Source organism: Prunus persica, chromosome G2 (genome assembly GCF_000346465.2).
Source record: "Prunus persica cultivar Lovell chromosome G2, Prunus_persica_NCBIv2, whole genome shotgun sequence".
Taxonomy (NCBI): domain Eukaryota; kingdom Viridiplantae; phylum Streptophyta; class Magnoliopsida; order Rosales; family Rosaceae; genus Prunus; species Prunus persica.
The window spans coordinates 22,551,507-22,571,794 of NC_034010.1; the positions used below are offsets into that span (position 1 = coordinate 22,551,507).

The 20,288-nt window shown below is 36.7% G+C and overlaps 4 protein-coding genes across 9 annotated transcripts; 2 read left to right on the top strand and 2 right to left on the bottom strand.

Moving 5' to 3' along the window:
* On the bottom strand, positions 372-1,437 carry LOC18784721 (arabinogalactan peptide 16). The gene is made up of 2 exons (XM_007218592.2): positions 896-1,437; positions 372-682 (listed from the first exon to the last, which is right to left on the bottom strand). The coding sequence occupies exons 1-2, from the start codon at positions 1,062-1,064 to the stop codon at positions 576-578; spliced, it is 276 nt and encodes a 91-aa protein (XP_007218654.1). The 5' UTR covers positions 1,065-1,437; the 3' UTR covers positions 372-575.
* LOC18787041 (mitogen-activated protein kinase kinase kinase 7) lies at positions 7,667-10,863 on the top strand. Its single transcript, XM_020556915.1, has 2 exons — positions 7,667-10,258; positions 10,709-10,863. Exons 1-2 carry the CDS (start codon positions 8,359-8,361, stop codon positions 10,861-10,863), a joined length of 2,055 nt encoding a protein of 684 aa, XP_020412504.1. The 5' UTR covers positions 7,667-8,358.
* Positions 10,165-17,751, bottom strand: LOC18786027 (protein SUPPRESSOR OF PHYA-105 1). Of its 5 annotated transcripts, none has more exons than XM_020556913.1 (10): positions 17,375-17,751; positions 15,422-16,848; positions 14,865-15,022; positions 13,643-14,465; positions 13,339-13,485; positions 12,834-13,151; positions 12,692-12,751; positions 12,133-12,320; positions 11,328-11,430; positions 10,165-10,298 (listed from the first exon to the last, which is right to left on the bottom strand). In XM_020556913.1, the coding sequence occupies exons 2-10, from the start codon at positions 16,802-16,804 to the stop codon at positions 10,278-10,280; spliced, it is 3,201 nt and encodes a 1,066-aa protein (XP_020412502.1). In that variant the 5' UTR covers positions 16,805-16,848; positions 17,375-17,751; the 3' UTR covers positions 10,165-10,277. The 5 variants fall into 5 exon arrangements, 3 of the variants coding, with proteins under 3 accessions (XP_020412502.1, XP_020412503.1, XP_020412500.1); XR_002270145.1 differs by having other exon boundaries at positions 10,213-10,298; positions 11,328-11,413; positions 17,375-17,750; XR_002270144.1 differs by lacking the exon at positions 10,165-10,298 and adding an exon at positions 10,387-10,881 and having other exon boundaries at positions 11,328-11,413; positions 17,375-17,749.
* Positions 18,942-20,211, top strand: LOC109947480. 2 transcript variants are annotated; one of them, XR_002270251.1, is made up of 3 exons: positions 18,942-19,342; positions 19,452-19,792; positions 19,894-20,211. XR_002270251.1 is itself a non-coding variant. In XM_020557710.1 (2 exons), the coding sequence occupies exons 1-2, from the start codon at positions 19,467-19,469 to the stop codon at positions 19,910-19,912; spliced, it is 345 nt and encodes a 114-aa protein (XP_020413299.1). In that variant the 5' UTR covers positions 19,352-19,466; the 3' UTR covers positions 19,913-20,211. The 2 variants fall into 2 exon arrangements, 1 of the variants encoding a protein (XP_020413299.1); XM_020557710.1 differs by lacking the exon at positions 18,942-19,342 and having other exon boundaries at positions 19,352-19,792.

Genomic DNA, 20,288 nt, shown 5'->3' on the forward strand with positions numbered 1-20,288 from the left:
ATTGCTCGAACGCATTGAACTTGAATTGTATGATCGGATTTACAACCACACCCCCCCTTTTTTTTTCTTCTTTTTTCTTTTTTAATTCAATCATTTTTCTTCTTTTTTGTCAACCCCATTTTTTTAAGGAAAAAAAAAAAACTTATCCTAAATTTACAGAAAAGAAAAATGGTTTAACTCGTCAATTGTTTGAGTTCAAATAGTCTCGTACTGCAAAAAGTTTCTTTTGTGTTGTTTGAATCATACTGCAAGAAGTTCCATGCACAATGATGATGAAGATATGAAATATACATGTATATCTTCAAATTAAAGTTGAACATGTCAATATATACAAGCAAAGAATAAAACAGAAATTAAGAAAGGAACAATAATTTGATAACAATCTACTAGAAGCTTAATCAGCCTCAAACATTGCCATTCATTAATTTGTCTAATTCATATATGCACAATCACAGTCAAATACATCATAATGGAAAGAAGAAAAAAAATACCAACAACAAATTTTTTTTTTTTGTCATTTGTCTACAAATCAAATCCCATCCATTTCTAATTCACCTAAAAAAGAATCCCAACACTCAAAAGAAAGCGTAGGAAGATGATGCATCCAGCGGATGAATGAGGTATGTAAGCACCAAAGCCACTAGCATCAGCACATATGCAATCCCTTGGTCTATGGAAGTCCCTGCAAAATTTTCCAAAAATAAAAATATAAACAATGAGATTAATAAGAGAGAGAAAAAAAAACCCAATGCTCAATCCAGAAAGGAAAACAAAAACCAAATGCCAACAAAATAAAATAAAATATCCAAAAACAAGAATGAACAAAATGCCTTCAGATCTGATTATAAACAAAGAAATGAAATGGAAAATGTGACATTAAGAAAATAGAATTTACCATCACTGGAAGGGCCAGGGGCATGAGCAGGAGTGGAGGCAGGGGAAGGAGCAGAAGCTGAGGGCTTTGTAGTAGCAGCAGCAGATGGAGATAGAATGGCAAAGAAGACAATTGCAGAGACTAACAAAACTCTGAAAATGGCTTTTGAATAACCAAAGCAAAGTGCCATTTTCTTTTTCTTTTTTAATGAGGAAAAAAAACAGAGAAAATTAAGCAGAACCCAATTGAGAGAGAGAGAGAGAGAGAGAGAGAGAGAGAGAGAGAAGCAGAGAATGTGAGGAGGGGGAAGAGAGAGTTTGGTTTATATATACAGAGGTTTTGGTGGTGACTTGTGACTGGTGAGGAGAGGCCAGCAAGAGAAGAATAAGGCAGGCCTCCCTGTATGGGAATTGCTTTATTATTTTATTATTATTTTGGTTTTGTTTATTTTATTTAGTGTCAATTTGGTGACGTGGCCCATGTGGGATTTTTTGTTTTGTAATTCTTTTTAGGTGGACAGTCTGTCAGCTAGGTTGTCGCTGAGTCATGTGTTGTTCTGTTTTTTGGGTGGAGATTATTCAAAGCGGTCTCGGATTCTACAATTGGGCGGGGCCTACAACGGAATTAACGGCTAATTAACGGCTACTATATTGTGTGTGTTTTGGTGAAATCTGAGTTTGAACTCCGATTCAAATTGGAATTTGGAACACTGCAATGCAATTATGCAAATGCAATTGCGAGCATTGGGGGAGTTACCACTTATCCAATTTATTGAACAGATTTGAATTTAATCTGAGGATCAGTTATTGGCAGAGAATTTTATTTACAAAACGATAATTTAAATTACTCTAATTTATTAAGAGAAGTCGAACTCGGATGAAAAGGAATGAACAAGATGAACACACAACCATGCTCAACAAATCTAACCCATAACTGTATTCGAATATTTGATATATATCATTGCTTGGACTACACAATCTCAATGCAATCTTTTTGGCAAGAATTAATTAAAATGTATCTAAGTTAGTCTATTAAAATGTGATTTGAGATTCTCTCGCAAAACAGAGTGTCAATTGAGAATAAACAAATTGGGGCAACAAACAAGTATGAAATTTGGCTTTTCATTAGTGGGGTACAAAATTGTAATGCCTTGCCTTGAGACTCTGGCAATGACAATTGTCAATGACGAGATATATTATTCTTGAAAAGGCCTTCTTGAAATGGTCATTGCACAACAAAGAATATACCCGCGGCGGGTACATTGTGTCATGGGACAGTTGATCGATCTAGTATTAAATAATATTTATATAGACATGATATTAATTGGGACATATGCAATTATTATGTGAGTGGTTTTGTATAGAAAAATCGTGCAAAATTAATAATTATTTTTTCTATTATCATCAAAATTTTCTTTTAAGCTGGTGATTAGTAATTATTCTTTCATATTCGGGGTTTTGTTTTCTTTGAGAAGATTTAACGAGGTCGTCGTTAACATATTAATTCTTATCATATAATGTTTCTTTCGGTTTAATGAGATACAATTTTTTCTATAAAATATTGAGTAATGCTATTTAGACACACAACATTGACCATCTTAATTGATGAATTATTGTCCTCTTTATCTATACAATTTCGTTTTAATATTTTTAGTTTTATAGCTCTATTAAAATTTTTTTTTCTTCAGATTAATTAATTATAACAACACTAAAAATATGAATTCTATTTATTTTTTTATAATTATATTTATTCACATTTACGTTTATTTGGCCTCTTCCCAAATGCATCAACCCATGGGCCACGTTTGTGGGTCGCCCCAATTGGAAAAATTAGTCCTGCGACCGCGATGGGCTGTTTTTAAGAAGAAAAATATATAATTCCTTAGAAGTGCAAAGCACACATTTCAACTAAGCCCGCCACACCATATTGATCCACTTCATCGACTTCAAATTCCATTTCCTTTTCCAAACAATAATTTTCTCAGCCGCCAAACACACAAAGAAAGAGAAAATAGAAAATGCGCGAAAGGCTTTTTACGCAGGCTTGTCGGTAAAGAATGCTGATGTGCGATGATTGTGTATGATTAGTTGAGCCCACCTATTTTGGGCTTAAAATTGTTAGTTAAACTTGGGCTTTCTTTATTGAAAGACTCGATGTAATTCGCATAAATCGACTAATTCGACTTATTTGATGTCATTCACTTACATCGATCGATTTAATCCAACAGATCAATCCAATCAAATATATTTATGACCGATTTTTATAATTTTGAAGGACTAAATTGAATATCTAAATTTTGAAACCAACATGACTGGATCAAATGATGTTAAATATACATACATATATAATCGTATCGTGGTAACTATGCATGATTGTATCCCTAAATTATATAGGTTAGTGCATATTTTAATTCGTACATTCATACATCGACAAGTACGGGGCTTATGTGTTAGAAGGTAAGGCAACCCTTCTCTCCCAAATCACAGCCCTTCCATTACTTGAGCCCAAAACATGCATATCTCTTAATACAGGGAAAATCTACTTCTTGATTCCAATTAAATATATGAAAGTCACAATATTATGATTTTGTAGTTTGGAAAGAGTTTACATATTTGTTGAACAATTTAAGTCACGTTTCTAGTTTCACCACCTGTGAGAAACCAATTTTCTGAATTGCTGCAGAAGAATGCTGTGAGACAGAGAGAGAGAGAGAGAGAGGGAGAGAGATTATTTAAATTGCTGCAGAAGAATGCCTAGGCTGATAAGAACTGGTGACAAAAGAACAGAATACTCTTAGGACAAATTAGAAACAGAACAACAAATAAAGGAAAAACAGAGAGAATCTACTGCCAAAACTTGAAGCCCGTCATTGAAAATAGAAGAAGAAGATCCATATATAAACATGATATATATAATCTACACATGAAGCTCACAAACGTTACACAAACAGATTACATAACTAAACAAAGTAGTAAGACTAGATTAATTATAACAAAACTAATCACACCTAAAAACACATCATAATTAGCATTATTCAGTACTTTCTCATACTGTTGTTACAAGGGACACAAGTCTAGTTAGGCCACAGGAAGGCTCCTATGGCAAACTTCCTCTTCTGTTCAACGTCCCCAGCAATCGGTAGACCATACTCTTTAAGCAAACAGTCGAGCTTCCACTCCGGCATGGTCTCGTAGTCGGATTGAGTGTACCTTGGATAGTGCAGGGGCATCTGAAAGTCGCCACAGCGCTCTCTCTTCTGCTGTCCATTGGCTGCACCACTGCCGTTTGATCGCGGCCTGGCTACGGATTCCATGCCTCCTCCACTCATATTCTCAGTTTGCTTTGTGTGTTTCTTGTGTTCTTGGTTAGTTATGTAGTGGTATTTATAGAGACTGTGAAGGCCAGAGGAAGGAATAATAATAATGTTGTGATGTGCAAGGCATTGTCGAGGCTGTAAATATATGATATAATATAGCTGAGAAAACAAAGCTGGGATACAAATTGGACAGTTAAAACCGAGTTTGATTAGGAATAGTGAGAGAGGTGTCACCAATCACAGGATATTGGTATTTTTTTTTTTCTTTAGGGAAAGAGACACGAGATATATCATCATTTGGGTTTGAAGAGGGAGAGCAGTGTCATCAAAGAAAACAAGGAATTGCAATTTACTAATTTTTACTTTGTTTTATTGGGAGAACATTCTTGATAGGAATAAGGTTTTGTTATCTTAGAGCAAAAGAAAGTCCGGAGATGGATAAATATTACATATTAGCCTCACAACATGCGCTTTGAATTCATTATAAACTTTATTAATCAGAACTCAAAATATTTTTTAATAAGTTAGAGACTTAATAGTCATTGACATATGAAAAGAAATTATAGGTGCCAGAAAGTGTTAGTGGTACAAAATAGTTACCTCACATCACACTCAAATTCCCCCTCCCTTTCTCATGTAGCCTGCTTTTTGTTCCAAAAGAAAATCATTTACTAAGTCGTTTTTGTATTCTCCTATGAAAGTCCAGTCCAAATTCGTTACGTTTTCCGGGATTAGTTTCTTCCACAAATAATGCTTTATGTTTTGGGTAACTTTTGTGTTTTCCACAACCCACTCTCCTTTCCACTCATTAATGATTAATTCATAACATGGCAAAAAAGGCTCACAGTGAATTTATGCTTAAGCATTATTTTTAAAATGGAGTGGTCCATTCTTTATAAATATAAACACACTCGAATTTACTTGACACGTATAAATATACATATGTAACACTTGTATCTTTTTTTTTTTTGACAAGGCTAAGCAACCAAATAAATGATGGCAACAGGTACCCAGTTATTGACGCTAAACAAGGAAAGATTTTTATGGTATAATAACTCTCCCAACTAAACCGCCCATACATTGTTATGGTATTATTACTTCTACCAAACAAACCTAAATAATTTCCAACCTACTTTATCTCTATCTCATGGAGTAGGGCCCCCTAGATCTATAATTATGAATCTGCTTGACTTTGAAATTTGAGTATCGGAATTGCTAGAAAATGTTGGTGAAGGTAAAAGGTTTATGAGTTTATTAACTAGCCTTTGGTTTAGTGGTATTTGTCTTTATTTAATTGAAGGAGGTTTCAGATTCGATTCATATGAATAGTGATAACGATATATATTTATAATTAGTTTGATACATAGTTATAGTTATCATTAATCTTATTGTGGTGATATAACCTTGTTATAAGTGTATGACCCGTTATAAAATCTTGTAATACTCTAACGTTAGTAAAAATAAAATAAAAATGATGAGCTTAAGTCAATTGATTAAAATCAGGTCTTATTAAAGTTGATGGCAATGACTCATTACCACTAGGCTATGCATATTCAATGCAAAGCATTAATATGTGTTTATTTGTTATTGTCCAATGTCCACACATTCTCTGTGTGGAGTTTGAGACATGGCTAGCAAGCAACTGGCCATCAACAGAGTGATCTGAGACTGATAGCATTCAATACATAAATGCAACTGTACAATGTATAATTAGCTATAGCTATACATCCCACTATCAACATTACCCATAAATAAAAACCATTCAAGAAACAAAGACACTTGTGTAATAAGCAAGAAATCTAGGCCACGGATGGTGCCATGACACTCACATAATTCTTGTCGGTGGGTGGAATCGGATGCAGATACCAGTGACACGATACTCCTTATTTTCTGATAGCTTGAAATTTTAGGCTAATGGTTGTCTTGACATGATGTTAGAGCTTTTTTTTACAAGGAATCATGAGTTTGATTTTCTTTACCTGCTTCTTTGTTGGTTTGCAAAGTACAGAGCGGTGCTGCACCCCTATATGTTTGTCTCTCTTGCCGTTTCGGTATGCCCTTCCAAAGTAGTTTGATGTAGATTGTTGGCTCATTCCTCGATAGCTTAAGCTTTTGAGGCTAATGATCAATGATCAGATAAGTCCAAACCAAAATTATTAAGGTCGGATTCCATTGATTCTTGTTGTCTAGGGTTCAATTACTATGTACACCGAATGCAATCAACTCTCAAACAAAACAACTTCTGCAATATTACTAGGGAAGTATACTCATAATTAATCTTCTTAAAACCCTTAAGTACCTCTATAAGTTTCACATGATTAAGTTAGTAACCACAACCATTACCACCACATGACTAAAGTCAACACCACAGTACCATTGGCCTCACAACAACAGGTCAACACCAACCACATTTACCACCAAGTTTTCCTTCAACATACAGAAACCATAAATGCTGAGTCACATGTCACATTCATTCACATAGTTCCTGTATGGTCCTGAGATGAATGCGTATGAAGCTCATACGAGGTCAACAAATGGGGCACTAAGTCACATTTTCAACATACAAAATCATCTGAGATGCAGAAATATTCAACAGGTCTTGATTTTCCTTTCAATGTGAACTTGACAAAGAATTGTTAACTTTAAATAAAGATGAAATCATGGATCTGTTTGTTTGATCACCCAGAAACTTCAACAAGACTCTCTGGATCTGATTTTATGGTAAATTGAATGCCAGATTTGCAAGTAGGTTACAGAGGCCTGGGTTCAAACAACAGTATGGTCTTGAGAAGGCACATAATTTCCAGTACTCTAAGAAGGCACATAATTTAATTCCATTTTCATGCATTGCCCAAATGTTTTTAAGGAAATTGGTTAATGATGGTAGTTGGAATGGCAGGTGGACCACAGGTAAGATAGAGAAAGGCATCATATAATGCAGAAGAGGCCAATTTCAGAGAGATGGAGACTTAGCTGCAATGTTGCCATTGATGTGGACAACACCTAAAAAAGACGACACCAATACAGCAGCACAATTTACAAATAAGGAATGATATTTAATCCCAAATGCCATATTACCATATGAATTAGCTGTTCACAATCACTATTACAGAAGACAAGCTAGGGTTCACTATTTCGTAATTCAAAGTAACCAAGTGCACGGTTGAATGCAAAATAGCCGAAACATATGCCCAAAACGACACTATTTTTATTGTCTAGGGACAAAGGACCAACTGGTGTAGTGGTTTGAAGCAATTGCTCTCCTAGAAAAGGTCATGGGTTGTCATAAGTACAATATCAGTACATAAAATATAAATAAAAGAGCCAAATTCATCCAAATTATAAGATTTAGATCACTATAAACTATAATTACAATCTACCAATGGTAACTTAATTAGTAACTGAATTAGTGTAAGTGAAAAGGAAGGTAATGGTGAAATTTGTTTTATTAATAAATTAATGGAAACACAATAATGTAAAAGCAAAAACAAAAAGGCGGGTATGAGTATTAAAATTCGGTTAGAACGGTTAAGGCATTTACTAAATTGAGAGTGGGAGACATCGAAGTTGGCGGGAACACTTGGAAGGAGAACCGCACAGAAACAAACCAGTGTCATCACCCAAGACATGTAAATTCCCAAATCCAACACTTTCTAACAAAAAAGATAATTAAATAAATAAAAACAGTGCCAAGAAAACTTTTTCCAGGAAGATCACATCGCATACTCATCTGCTCTGCTGGTTTTAGTTTTCGCTTTGGAGCACTTTCTTCCTGATATTCTTTTTTCCTTTTTTCATTCATTAGACTATAAAACTTGCCTGGTGCTCTAAGCTAACTGAATTTGGCTGGGAAAACTTAGATGGGTATGTTTGATTCTGCTGTTTTATTGTCTGGTTTCGAGAGAATTTGGAAAAAACCCAATTCGTCTCCATGATCCTAATCTCCATTTTTGTTTATTGAAGAAGCTAAATTTGTTGGTCTTTCTTGCTCTACAAGAAAGGACAATTTGCACGTTTGGTGGTTGCCATTTCCATTCTCCACCGACCATTGTCTCTGGTTAGGCCTTATCTTTCTGCAGTAATGAATTTCTTTCAGAAACTTCATTGTTAGAGTACTTCAATTTAGTTTTGATTTCCATTTTCAGATTTTTGTGGTTCGAGTCTTAAAATGGAGCAATTTCGAAAGATTGGGGAGGATTTGGGAAGTTTAAAGGCCTTGATGGTGTTCCAAGACAACATCCAAATCAATCAGCGGCAGTGTTTTTTGCTGCTTGATATCTTCAGCTCAGCATATGAATCAATAGCAGAGGAGATGAAATATAATCTGAGATTTGAAGAGAAGCACACTAAATGGAGGGTTCTCGAGCAGCCGTTGAGAGAGCTCCACCGGATATTCAAAGAAGGAGAAGCCTACATCAGGCACTGCTTGGAAACAAAGGATTGGTGGGCTAAAGCCATTACTCTCTATCAGAACTCCGATTGCATTGAGTTTCACATCCATAACTTACTTTCCTGCATGCCGATTGTCATTGAAGCAATTGACATTGCTGGAGAAATATCAGGGTGGGGTCAGGATGAGATACAAAGGAAGAAAACCGTGTTCGCGGATAAGTACAAAGATGACTATAGAGATTGGAAACTTTTCAAGTGGAGATTTGGGAAGCAGTATTTGATTACTCAAGATTTCTGCAATAGGTTTGACACAACATGGAAAGAAGATAGATGGACTCTTCTCCATAAAATCAGAGAAAAGAAACTCTCGGGTTCGACAAAGTACGGGAAACGCCTCATAGATCTTCTTTTCAAAAGCTTAGATGGATCAGAGTCACAGCCTTTGAATGGAAAACTCTTACCTAGTTCAATCCTGGTGGGGTCGAAAGACTACCAGGTGAGGCGACGGCTAGGGGGTGGAAGTCAGTATAAAGAGATCCTATGGCTGGGTGAAAGCTTTGCCTCAAGACACTTCTTCGGGGATATTGAACCCCTGCTGCCAGAGATTTCTTCATTGTTATCTCTGTCCCACCCCAACATAGTGCACTTCCTTTGCGGGTTTACGGATGAGGAAAAGAAAGAGTGTTTTCTCATTATGGAACTGATGAGCAGAGACCTCTGCAGCCACATCAAAGAGATTTGTGGCCCACGAAAACGACTTCCATTTTCTCTTCCTGTTGCAGTTGATCTGATGCTTCAAATTGCAAGAGGAATGGAATATCTCCACTCGAAGAAAATCTACCACGGAGAATTGAATCCTTGTAACATACTTGTTAAAGCAAGAGGCATCTCCACAGATGGGTACTTGCAAGCCAAGGTTTCAGGTTTTGGTTTAACTTCTGCGAAAAGCCCCAGCCAAAAAAACCTTTCAAATCAGAATGGAAGCCTACCTTTCATATGGTATGCTCCGGAAGTTCTGGAAGAGCACGAACAGACAAAAAGTAGTGAGAAAAAGTACACAGAAAAGTCTGATGTGTATAGCTTTGGCATGGTTTGCTTTGAGCTTCTGACAGGCAAAGTGCCTTTTGAGGATAGTCATCTTCAAGGAGAGAAGATGAGCCGAAACATAAGGGCAGGAGAGAGGCCGTTGTTCCCATTCTATTCTCTGAGATATGTGACCAACCTCACAAAGAAATGTTGGCACAGTGACCCTAATCTACGGCCAAGCTTCTCATCCATCTGTCGGATTCTAAGATATATTAAAAGGTTCCTTGCAATGAATCCTGATTATAACAGCCAGCTAGACCCACCAGTGCCTATGGTAGATTACTGTGAGATTGAGTCAGGGATTCTGAGAAAGATTCCTTCTTGGAAGAGTTGTGAGCAACCACCAGTATCACAAATCCCATTTCAGATGTTTGTTTATAGAATTGCGGAGAGAGAAAGAACAACGTTGAAAGATACTTCAGAATCAGGAAGCGATGGAGCTTCAATCTGTGGAGATGAAATGGTGACCACTCCAGACGAACCATTCCCGCCCGCGCCTGAGAGGAAGTGTTTAACATCGCCTGATAGCATGAAAAAGAAACTTCCATTCTTGAAGAAATCTTCAGATGTGAAAGCCAACAGACTACCAGGTTTCCCTAATCACACAACTCATTTATGCCTGATTATTTCCTGAGAAACATATATCTCAGTTAGAACCGCTAACATGTTAATACCTAAAACAGCAGAAACTAGATCTTACTGAAAAAACATTCAAACATAGAGGAAGACTAGACGTATATTAGTACTTTGCATATAGCATACACATGTTGTGATTGATTGCACCAAGTAATATGGTATCAAAAGTTATTAATATGATTCTCCCTTCTGCCTGTTTCACTATCCTTGCACCTGTTACACATTTTCTAGCAGAGAATCGTATGCACTGGCAATGAACAAACTCTATTATTATAGCATGAAACTTCCCCTTTACTTTTATGCACAACTAGAAAAGGAGAGTAATGTGATTTTTAGACATTAGAAAACAGGATTATTTCTTTTATGCCCCGGTGCACTGACGTCTTCAGGCTTTGGTTACACAGGAACACCAAGAGGACGGTCTGTCAGACCACCACAGATGAGCCCTTGTGGCCGTAGTATTAGTCTGAGAATGAGTTCAGAAAGCCAGCTAATGGCGATGACTCCAAGAATACGGAGAACATCATCTGGACATGCCTCAGATTCTGAGCTCTCCTAGACCTTGATACGTCATACACTGTGTCAACAAATGACTTAGCTTCAGTCTAACTTTCATGCAATATGTGGATTGCTCAATCAAACATCAAGAGAAAGCACAGTTCAAGATAGGAACAGTTTAGCTTGCTCTGATGACTACATGCATCTGTATCAACAGTAGATTGTGTTTAAGAGCCACGGTTAAAATGTTTGAAGGACAGAATTCTTTGTCAACGAAAGCTCAAATGTACAGAAGGAATCTATACCAGGAGAAAGATGGAGGAAGAAAAAGGTAAGTGGGGGACAAAAGTTGCAAGACCATTGGAATTTCTTTTCAGAATCAGAACAAGATATCATGGGCAGAAACTCAGAGCAATCCTTTAGTGAGTAACTTTACAACGAGTCAGCTACAAACTTACAAGGTTGAGTCATAAAGAGCTTAACATTTGTATACAATATATAATTATGTGGCAAAACCTTTCATACCTTTAAAGTTTGTCCTCTGCAGAGGAACGATTTATTCAAGGAATCCGTTGAGCTTAACACAGGCAAGACTTCAACAGTGATGATCTCTGACAAGATATAACAACTTAAGGGCAAGAAAAAGACAACCTCAATTCATCTCAACCAGGGGCAAAAGATGAGATTGTATATCTGAGAATAATATCGTCTTATTGGGTATATGAGTCATGATAAAAAATTCCATTATTAGTTTAATACTGAGATGATCAGAAAGTGTAAAGCATTCAGAAGTGGCACAACTTTGATCAAGCCGTGCAAATAATGAATCAAAATTTACATCTTATGTTTTTTCTTTTTTTTGCATCAATAACTTCAGCAATACGCAAATAAGTTCGAATTTGGAACTTAGTATAAAAATCCCAACAGCATCACAGTGAAGTCATAAATTTCTCTTCAAATTTAGAGTTCCGAGCATTTAGATTCCTATACTAGTATCTGTTCCTAGATGTATACTTTCTTGTATAAGATATATATTCCTTGAGAAATTCTTGAAAACACAAATTGATTTCTTCATGAAGTTCACTTGCCATAATCAGCCTTTAATCGATTTCTTTTATCCGCATAATCGTAAATACATCCGGGACACATAGGGCTGGCTCTGTTAAATTTCTGTTATAATGTAGTCTTCAACCTGACTAGTTTATGCTTCAAATCATATTTTTCATTCCAAGAAGAAGAAAAAGTAAATCCAGGACAGGCAAGCTAATAAAAAATGTTTTCGGGAAAGAACAGATTCCTTGGATTATCTAGGGAACAAGCTTATACTCACACCATCTGCAATAATTTCAAAGTTCCAGTTGAGTTGGCAGCAACAAGTATGTTAGACTTTTTTCTCCAACAGACACTCGAGACAAACTGCCCACTATAATCACCAACCTCACTTCCAGAAACAGGATCAATTGATCCAAATTTGTGTGAAGTGATTGGCATGGGTAGACTTCTGTAATAACTATAAACCTGAAATGGGAAAAGAAGAGAGAGAGAGAGAGAGAGAGAGAGAGAGAGAGAGAGAGAGAGAGAGAGAGAGAGAGAGGAAAAATTATAGTTAGTTAAAATCTCAATCCATATAGTCCATAATGACATATTGATTTAAAATAACATAGAAACTTGAGGAAGGGTTGGAAGATGTCTCATTTGTTACTCTTGAAGGAGCAAATCTTTTGAAAAGAAAGCCCATACATTAAGTAGACCCTTCACCATCACATTCCCATTTTAATACAACAAGAGATGGTTAAAGGTATGACTAGAAGGTGCTTCAAAAACGAACTCAGTATTGAAAAATAATAATCATAACCGGAGGGAGAAATCTAAGGATAACAAATTTGTACCTCGTTAGTTTCTGAGCCGCATGCTATGTATCCATCCGAAACGGATAAACCTACAAAATTCTGAGCAACCAGACATGAAGAGTTAGAACTATTAAAACATGATAAATTCTGAGAGTCTTATATCAAGAGCAGAGGAGCCAACCTTCTGATTAGTATGACCACTAAAAGTTAAGCTGCAGGCATTGGAGGACAACCCAGTTGAGATTGCTTGGTTAAGATCCCAAAGCTTCAGAGTGTTGTCCGTGGATGCAGAAACAAGGGTTTCAGCATCTACAAATTTTACATAGCTAACAGCTTTTCCATGACCAGGTAAAGTGCACCAAGGGATTCTAGTATGGCGAAGATCATAGCCGTAGATCTTGTAATCGGCAGATCCAAAAACCAAGAGATTGGAAGAGAATGCAGAGAACTGAACGCAACAGACATTAGCAGGGCTCCAGATTGTGCCTATTGATTTTTTCTGCACAAATACCATTCAAAAACATTTCTCATAATTTTATAGTTTGGAAATTTTCATAAAGGTAAACTCCTGAACTTACAAACTATAGCTCAAGTTCAAAAAATAGTACCAGCAAGGATAAGTTGAGATCAAGAAGATAATATCTTGCATGCTAATGCCATTTTTAAATCATATAAGAGAGCAATACCTCATTGATGCTCCACAGTTTCACAGAAAAGTCATCACTCCCACTAGAAAACTTTTTTGGGTCAGCTTGAGAAAAGTCGACAGACCAAGCCCTCCTTTGGTGCTCTACGTACTGAGAAAATCCTTGACCAGTAGATGCATCCCACATCTGAACTTCATACATGAAGATGGTATTTATAATTGGTAAAGAAACAGATTTCTGACTTTATTAATAGCCTCAAATGAAAGCACTAACTTAAACCTTGCACAGGCATGCACAATTTACATGTAGTCTGGATTTACGTATTTGATTGTAGGAAACACACCTGTACAACCCCATCATAATCTGTTGATGCTAGATAGTTCTTAAAGTAGTTGTTCCAGCAAACACAGCTCAACTTAGATTTGTTTGGCATCTCAACTACAGGATAATGGATATCCAAAGAATTGTCTACAAGCGCAGCAAAATCAAAGATCTTGATTTTCTTTGATACTCCAGCTGTAGCAATATACTCCTCATCACAGTCGAAACTTAAACAGCAAATCACATTGCTAGAGTTGAGAAGATCTCCATTTCTTAATGTCCCACGTACTTCAAACTTGCTACGGCGAGCCAACTTGCTAACACCATCAAAAAAGGCTCCAAGCCGATCACCTGATTTCTGATTGAGGCTTGAATCCTGAGTATGATTTCGCACATGACACCACCTGTATCGATTGTTTAACACCTCCTTATCAGAGCATGCTACAGGAGCAGTTTCTGTTTTCCCCATTTGGGATCTCATGGAGGCGTAAGCATCCTCTAGTTGACTGATATTCTTCATCAAGAGCGTCTCATTCATGTTTGACGCTGCAATTAATCGAGAAGAAACACCTGAACTTACAGGGTCTTCAAGACAGAAACCCTGTTCTCTTTCACTAGGAAATTCCCCTGATAAATGCCTCCTCCCCAACTTGTTTATATCTTCTTCTAGGCATCTTATAACTTCCACCAACTTAGAGGCATGCCCTTGCTTCTTGTCTTTTAATGGGATAAGAAAACTAAGTAATAACTCTGATTCAGCATCAACATTATCAGCAGAATTCGAAAAATCATCACAGCAAGCCGATTCTTGGTATCCACCTATCAGTTTAGACTGCAAGATTTCTCTGTTGCACGCCAGAAAATAAAAACTTCAGAATGTGGCCAGTTTAGACATACTTCATTGGATAACAAATAAAGGATATACCTTCACATCAACATGCACTAGAGCTATTGATTGTGCACATTTACATGGTAATGGAACAACAAGCTTGCAGGTTGACAATTGTCAGTGCAACATAGATAATTGAGTTTAGCGACAACAATGCTGAAAAGTGAGAAGTTTAAGGCTTTAAGTTGGATTTGGATAGGTTAACCAAGTAAAGGATGGAAGTGTAGGAACTCATAATTGGTAGCATTACAATATAGATCATATGGTACCATTGCCTTGATTTTTCATACTCCTGATGACAAGGTTAATAAATATAGCAGAAGGCAGTAAATTGAAGAAATGCAGATGGTGGTACCTTGTTGTTGGACGAGCCAAAGGTTCAGGATGGAGAAGCCAAAAACAAAAGCCAGCTTCCAGCGGATTTTGTGAAAGAAACTTTGGTGGCAGAATTCGATGGTGCAAATCCAACATCACCGCGCAATGCACCTCCCATGATTCACAACGGCACAGCAACTGACATAAACGAGCTAAACAAGTCAAATGTATAGATTTTCTACTCCAACCCCAAGGATAGAACTTTAGAACTCAAAATAAAATAAAATAAAGACAAACGAAGATTGATTACAAGGATAAAGAGCCATTCAGTGGCACTACTGAGTCCCTGTTATTTTTCCAGTTTTGAGATCAAACTATTTCTTACATTAATTTGATAGCAGAACTTAGCACAAGGAATGTTACCTATTCATCATTTCAGAATTAACTTACAGTGTCATAACAAGCGAACAACAAGTCTTAAGTTATGTTAGTTCAAACCAAATTATATAATAAAATCATCTGCCAAGATGTACAAGTTGTTCAAGTTAACTTTCAAATAATAAGAACTTGTGGAAACACTTCAAAATAACTTCTCACCTCGAAAAGAAGAACCCCAAGGCAATAGACATTTGATGGAAGTGTGGAACCACTCTCATTGAGCTCCTCTGGACTGGTATACCACTTCTCTTCCAGCTGAACAATTACAGAAATGGATCTTTGCTGTACGGCAATCAATGCATTTTGGTAGCTCGAATTCATTTGAAACTGGAGTTCACCATAGCCAGAATTCTGTGGACCAGCTATGCAAAACTTTTCCTCATTACCCTCGCTCAGTTTTAGCTGTTTTCCACCTAAAATACGTTCAGCACATGCATCCTGCTCTAATGGCCTTTTGATAATCAAATCTCGGTTCATAAGACTATTTGATTCTCGGATGGCTGATGAACCTGTGTATTTAACCTTATTCGATGGAAATAAAATGAAGCGCGATGGTCGTAAGTCTTGCAAGACGAAACCTTGAGAGTGTGCAAAATCCACTAACTCCACGATCTGTCTAAATATGAGCAGGCTTTCAACTATATCTACTTTGTGACCCCCAGGTTTAAGCCACTCCCTCAAGCAAATCCCATTACTGGTAGATTTTGGGCCAGACCTATGAAGCACATGTGAAGAAATCTGATCACTGTTAACAATTGATTTCAACTGTGCATCACAAGCTACCTCAGAACCATAACCCCGGTTTTCTTCCTTCTGGTCCGTAGCTGAACTACCAAAGCCACTGCAAGGTTCTTGAAATTTACTGGCACTCTTTCCCTTCAAGGTTTCCTTTACAAGTAATTGAGAATGGCTATTAGTAGATTGGGTCTTCAGTTGCTTTTTGGCGATACTTAGCATATTGTTTGACATGATCTTGCTGTCCTCAACCCCTAAATATGCAGACAGTTTGTCTGGTTCCTGCTCTGAATGATTGCTTAACAAAGGCTTCAGACTTCGTATGCGAGAAGGCATTTCTAAAAGCTGACCTCTTACTCTCAACTGTGTCTGATCATTGTCCTGTGACATAGTATCACCATGAAAATTTTTACTTCTAAATGCACTTGCTACCGGATCAGGATCTTGCCAACATTCCTGACTAGGACTAAGTAAAGCCGAATTTGGTTTCCTATGATGTTTCAATGTCATATCCTCAACCACAAGCCCCGTTCCATTTATGGAACCGGAGCTCTTACAGGGCGGCTCAAATACAGATGAGGAAGTTACGCATCGACTCAAATCCTTTCCCTCCATTGTAACACTGCAATTCCTAGGCGAGCTCTCGGGCCAATTGCTCCTTCCCATTCCCAAAGTGCACACTGGTGACTCCAACAAATTTGGACCCTCCAGTTTAAGAAAAGGATCACAATCCTTTTGCTTAAGTTTTTCATTCCTCACCACACCCTTTGCAGCCTTCTTATCTACCAAACTCTCAAAACCATCCATTTGCACTTCACTCAATGGATATAAATAACTTCTGGTGAAGTGGCCTGCTCATGTCAAAATGAAAAAGAATCGCTAATAAGGAAGACAGAAGAATTCATAATCAATGAGTTGGAAAATTAATTAAATCTAAAAGTATCAAAATCAGCATCAAGCAACACCAACTTCTGGTTTCGAAGACTCATCTTTTACATCAACAGAACATAAACCACATTTCCATTTACGTAAATTCGGAAAAATAAATGGAACAACTAAGTCTAGAGAAACAAAGATTACCATCTAGGAAACCCCATCCACTCAAATGTAGAAATGTAATCCAACAGGGGAAAAAAAAAAGGTGAAAGTAAACAAGCGCAGACAAAAGAAAAAGAAAGAAACTAGTTATCCAACATCATCATTTTCTTGCAACAGTACAACACAAATGCATCATTCTTAACAATCTACAAAATCCAATCATCACCGGAGAGCAACAAGTTATTATATCACCACCAACTAAACAAGAACACAACTTACAGAAAAACAAAAACCCATTAATCTGAATCAAATTTCAAACCCAAAAGAAAAGGCATTTACCATTGAATCAAGCACCAGGCAGAGTAACAATGGCAAGCAAGCCCACCAAATCCCCTGCAAGCTCAGAACAGAGAGCCACCAAAAAACTTGGCTGAAATAGAAAGCTTTTTCTTTTCAAAAACTGACAAAAGTGGAATATTGATATATATATCTCCAACAGTGTCTAAAACTTTTTACGTGGTGATATGAACATGATTAAATTTTCTCAAGTTTACTGGTATCCTTTCTATATATGATTATAAAAACAGTTGTGGTTTATACTCTGTTTGTATATTTTCCATTTGCTGGTGCTTGTTTTCAAAATTCAGAGGCTTTTGCAAGTCTGGCAAAGAGAAGCAGCCACGATATTTTCTCTGAGAGAATTTGTGAACGAGACTGCTTGATTAGTGTAGTTGGTTGCTTTCGGTGGAGTTGTTTACACAAAAATGGGCATATGTTTTTTCTTTATTACTGATTCTGCCATGTTGAGATTTTTTGTGCTCATGGATTTAATTAGTGGATGATAATGTAAGTAAGGTTTTTAGTTTTTGGTTTTGCTGAATGAGGTCTAAGAACATGATATCAGAATTGAAATCTGGTTGTGATTGCGCACATTTTGTAACATCTGTAGATAAAATGAATCCAAACCATACAAACTGGTCAAATAAAATCAATTTCATTGTTTGATTCAACTTTTTACGCTAAAAATATCTTAATTTTGACCATATTCGGTTTAGTATTTGAAAAATATCTTAATCGAACTAAACCATATAATTAGTATATTTATTTTTTACGCATTTACTCATATATAAAGAATCAAAAATTATGTTCTTTTCAATTCAAAATTTAAAATTAAATACTTTCAAAATTAAGAAAGAGATCAACTAGGAGAGAATACTTTATCCAATTTCAATTCTTTGATTCACCTATCGAAGTTCACCGACTCCATGACCATAATTTTAGGATGACATCAATCTAAATCGGACCGTGCTTATCATGTCCAAACATAATCAGGTCTGTGGCTCAGCCGGTTGTAAATGCAGTCACCAAGTCAGCCTGCCAAACTTCGGTAACAGCAAATATGTGGTGTGGGATCGGTTGCGATGAAATTAGTGAACCAGATTCAATCACAGTCCCCATCACATAAAGAAGAAGAAGAAGAAAAAAAATCCAATTGAGTAGTTATTCTCTCACTGTCTTTAGGGGCATTTGATGTAATTCAATGCAACCGTGGTGGCGGTACGGAGCATGGCACGTGGTTGGTAATGATTTAATTGGAGGGGTTTCAGCGAACCACGTAGCCAATGAATGAGTGGCTCATAATGAGGCTGGTCGCACATCGATGTTGATGTGAGCACTACCCCAATTTGTAGATATTTCTCAGGGAATGTTCATGCCACCAGCTCAAGCTTCAATCAACAACCATTTTTCTTGAGGGTACGCTACGGATTGCCCTCCTATTTTAAGAATACTGATATGCAACTGACCGTAGCACAACTTTTTATGGACATATATATATTATTAACTTTTGATGTTAAATTAGGCTTTAACATGTCTTTAATTGAGTGAATTCGGTTTATCTTATATGGTGTTTAATGTTACACGATAATTTATTGTTTTTCCGAAAAAACTCTACAATTAGGTGATTGCTGTAGTTTATAGTTTATATGGTAAAAATAAATGTAGTTTATACAATTTTAGTAAAATTTATTTGTCCTTCCAATGAAAGTTTTCTGGCTCCGACTCTGTAAAGATAATGCAAGCCTAGATTGGCGGTAAGCCTTAATTTTACCATCTAATTATGTGACTGATTTACGTGTACAATCTGGTCTTTCATGCATCAATACACGAAGTCCCCTTACTCATTATGAACAAACAACATCACACTATAACAATTATCAAAGCACCTGAGACCTACTTTTATGAAGAACAAAATATTACTCTTTGATCCTGGCCTTTGTCAACCACAAGTCTCGCTGTTACTATTTGGTAAGCCGCGATCGCTTTCGTTCTTGTTTTGTGCCCGAAATTTACATTTGTTTTAATTGTTTTTTCCTCTGAGAGATGATTTTTTATTTCTTTTATTTTGTTGTTGAAGGTTTGGATTAGTAAAATGGCAGAGCCTGCTAGAGTTCTAGACAACAAGGTTGATGATGAGGTGCAGGAAGACAGAGAAATGGAGCAGAACGAAGAATCGGTAGCATCGCAAGAATTGCCAAACTCAGTGTTTACAGCTGAGTTGAACCTCCTTATCGTGTTTCTCTCATTGATTTCTTTGTCAACCGAAGAAAGCTTAAACTCTGTGGAGAGAGAACCAGAAAGAAGAAATGATGGAGCTAAAGCTATCAAGAGATTACAAAAGAAAAAACAGGAGACAGATGAGGCCAAGCCGGTCCGGCGACGAACTCAAAGGTTTCAAACGAGAATAAGGGATTCTAGGTTAGGAGTCTCCTAACAGAACTTTATATGGTTCTAGGAAATTCTATTATTTTTTATCCTCAGAAGTTTGATAAAATATTGCTCCTCCTATGTATGTCCAGGCATGGCCGACGAGTATAAAGAATGATGTCGATGAAGGAGGAAACTGCTCAGCAAGGAAAGAGATGGCAAACGATGTCATACAAAAGTTTCCAATTTCTCATAACTATATTTTATCCTATTTTTCTCTACACTTATTCCCCACAATTAGACAAAAAGAAAACTAAGAAAGGAAAGGAGCATGCTTGGAATTCTTTCAAATAATATTATAATCATATTTGTCCTATTTTCATGCATCATTCTGTAACGAAATTGATTGACAAACACATTATATTAGATTATTGATATATAATGCATGTTTTTTTCTTCTTTTTCTGCAAGAAATGTATATGGAGTGCATGATATCAAATCAAAGAAGTTTGTGTGTTTGAAAGAGACAAAATAAGCAAACGCGCCC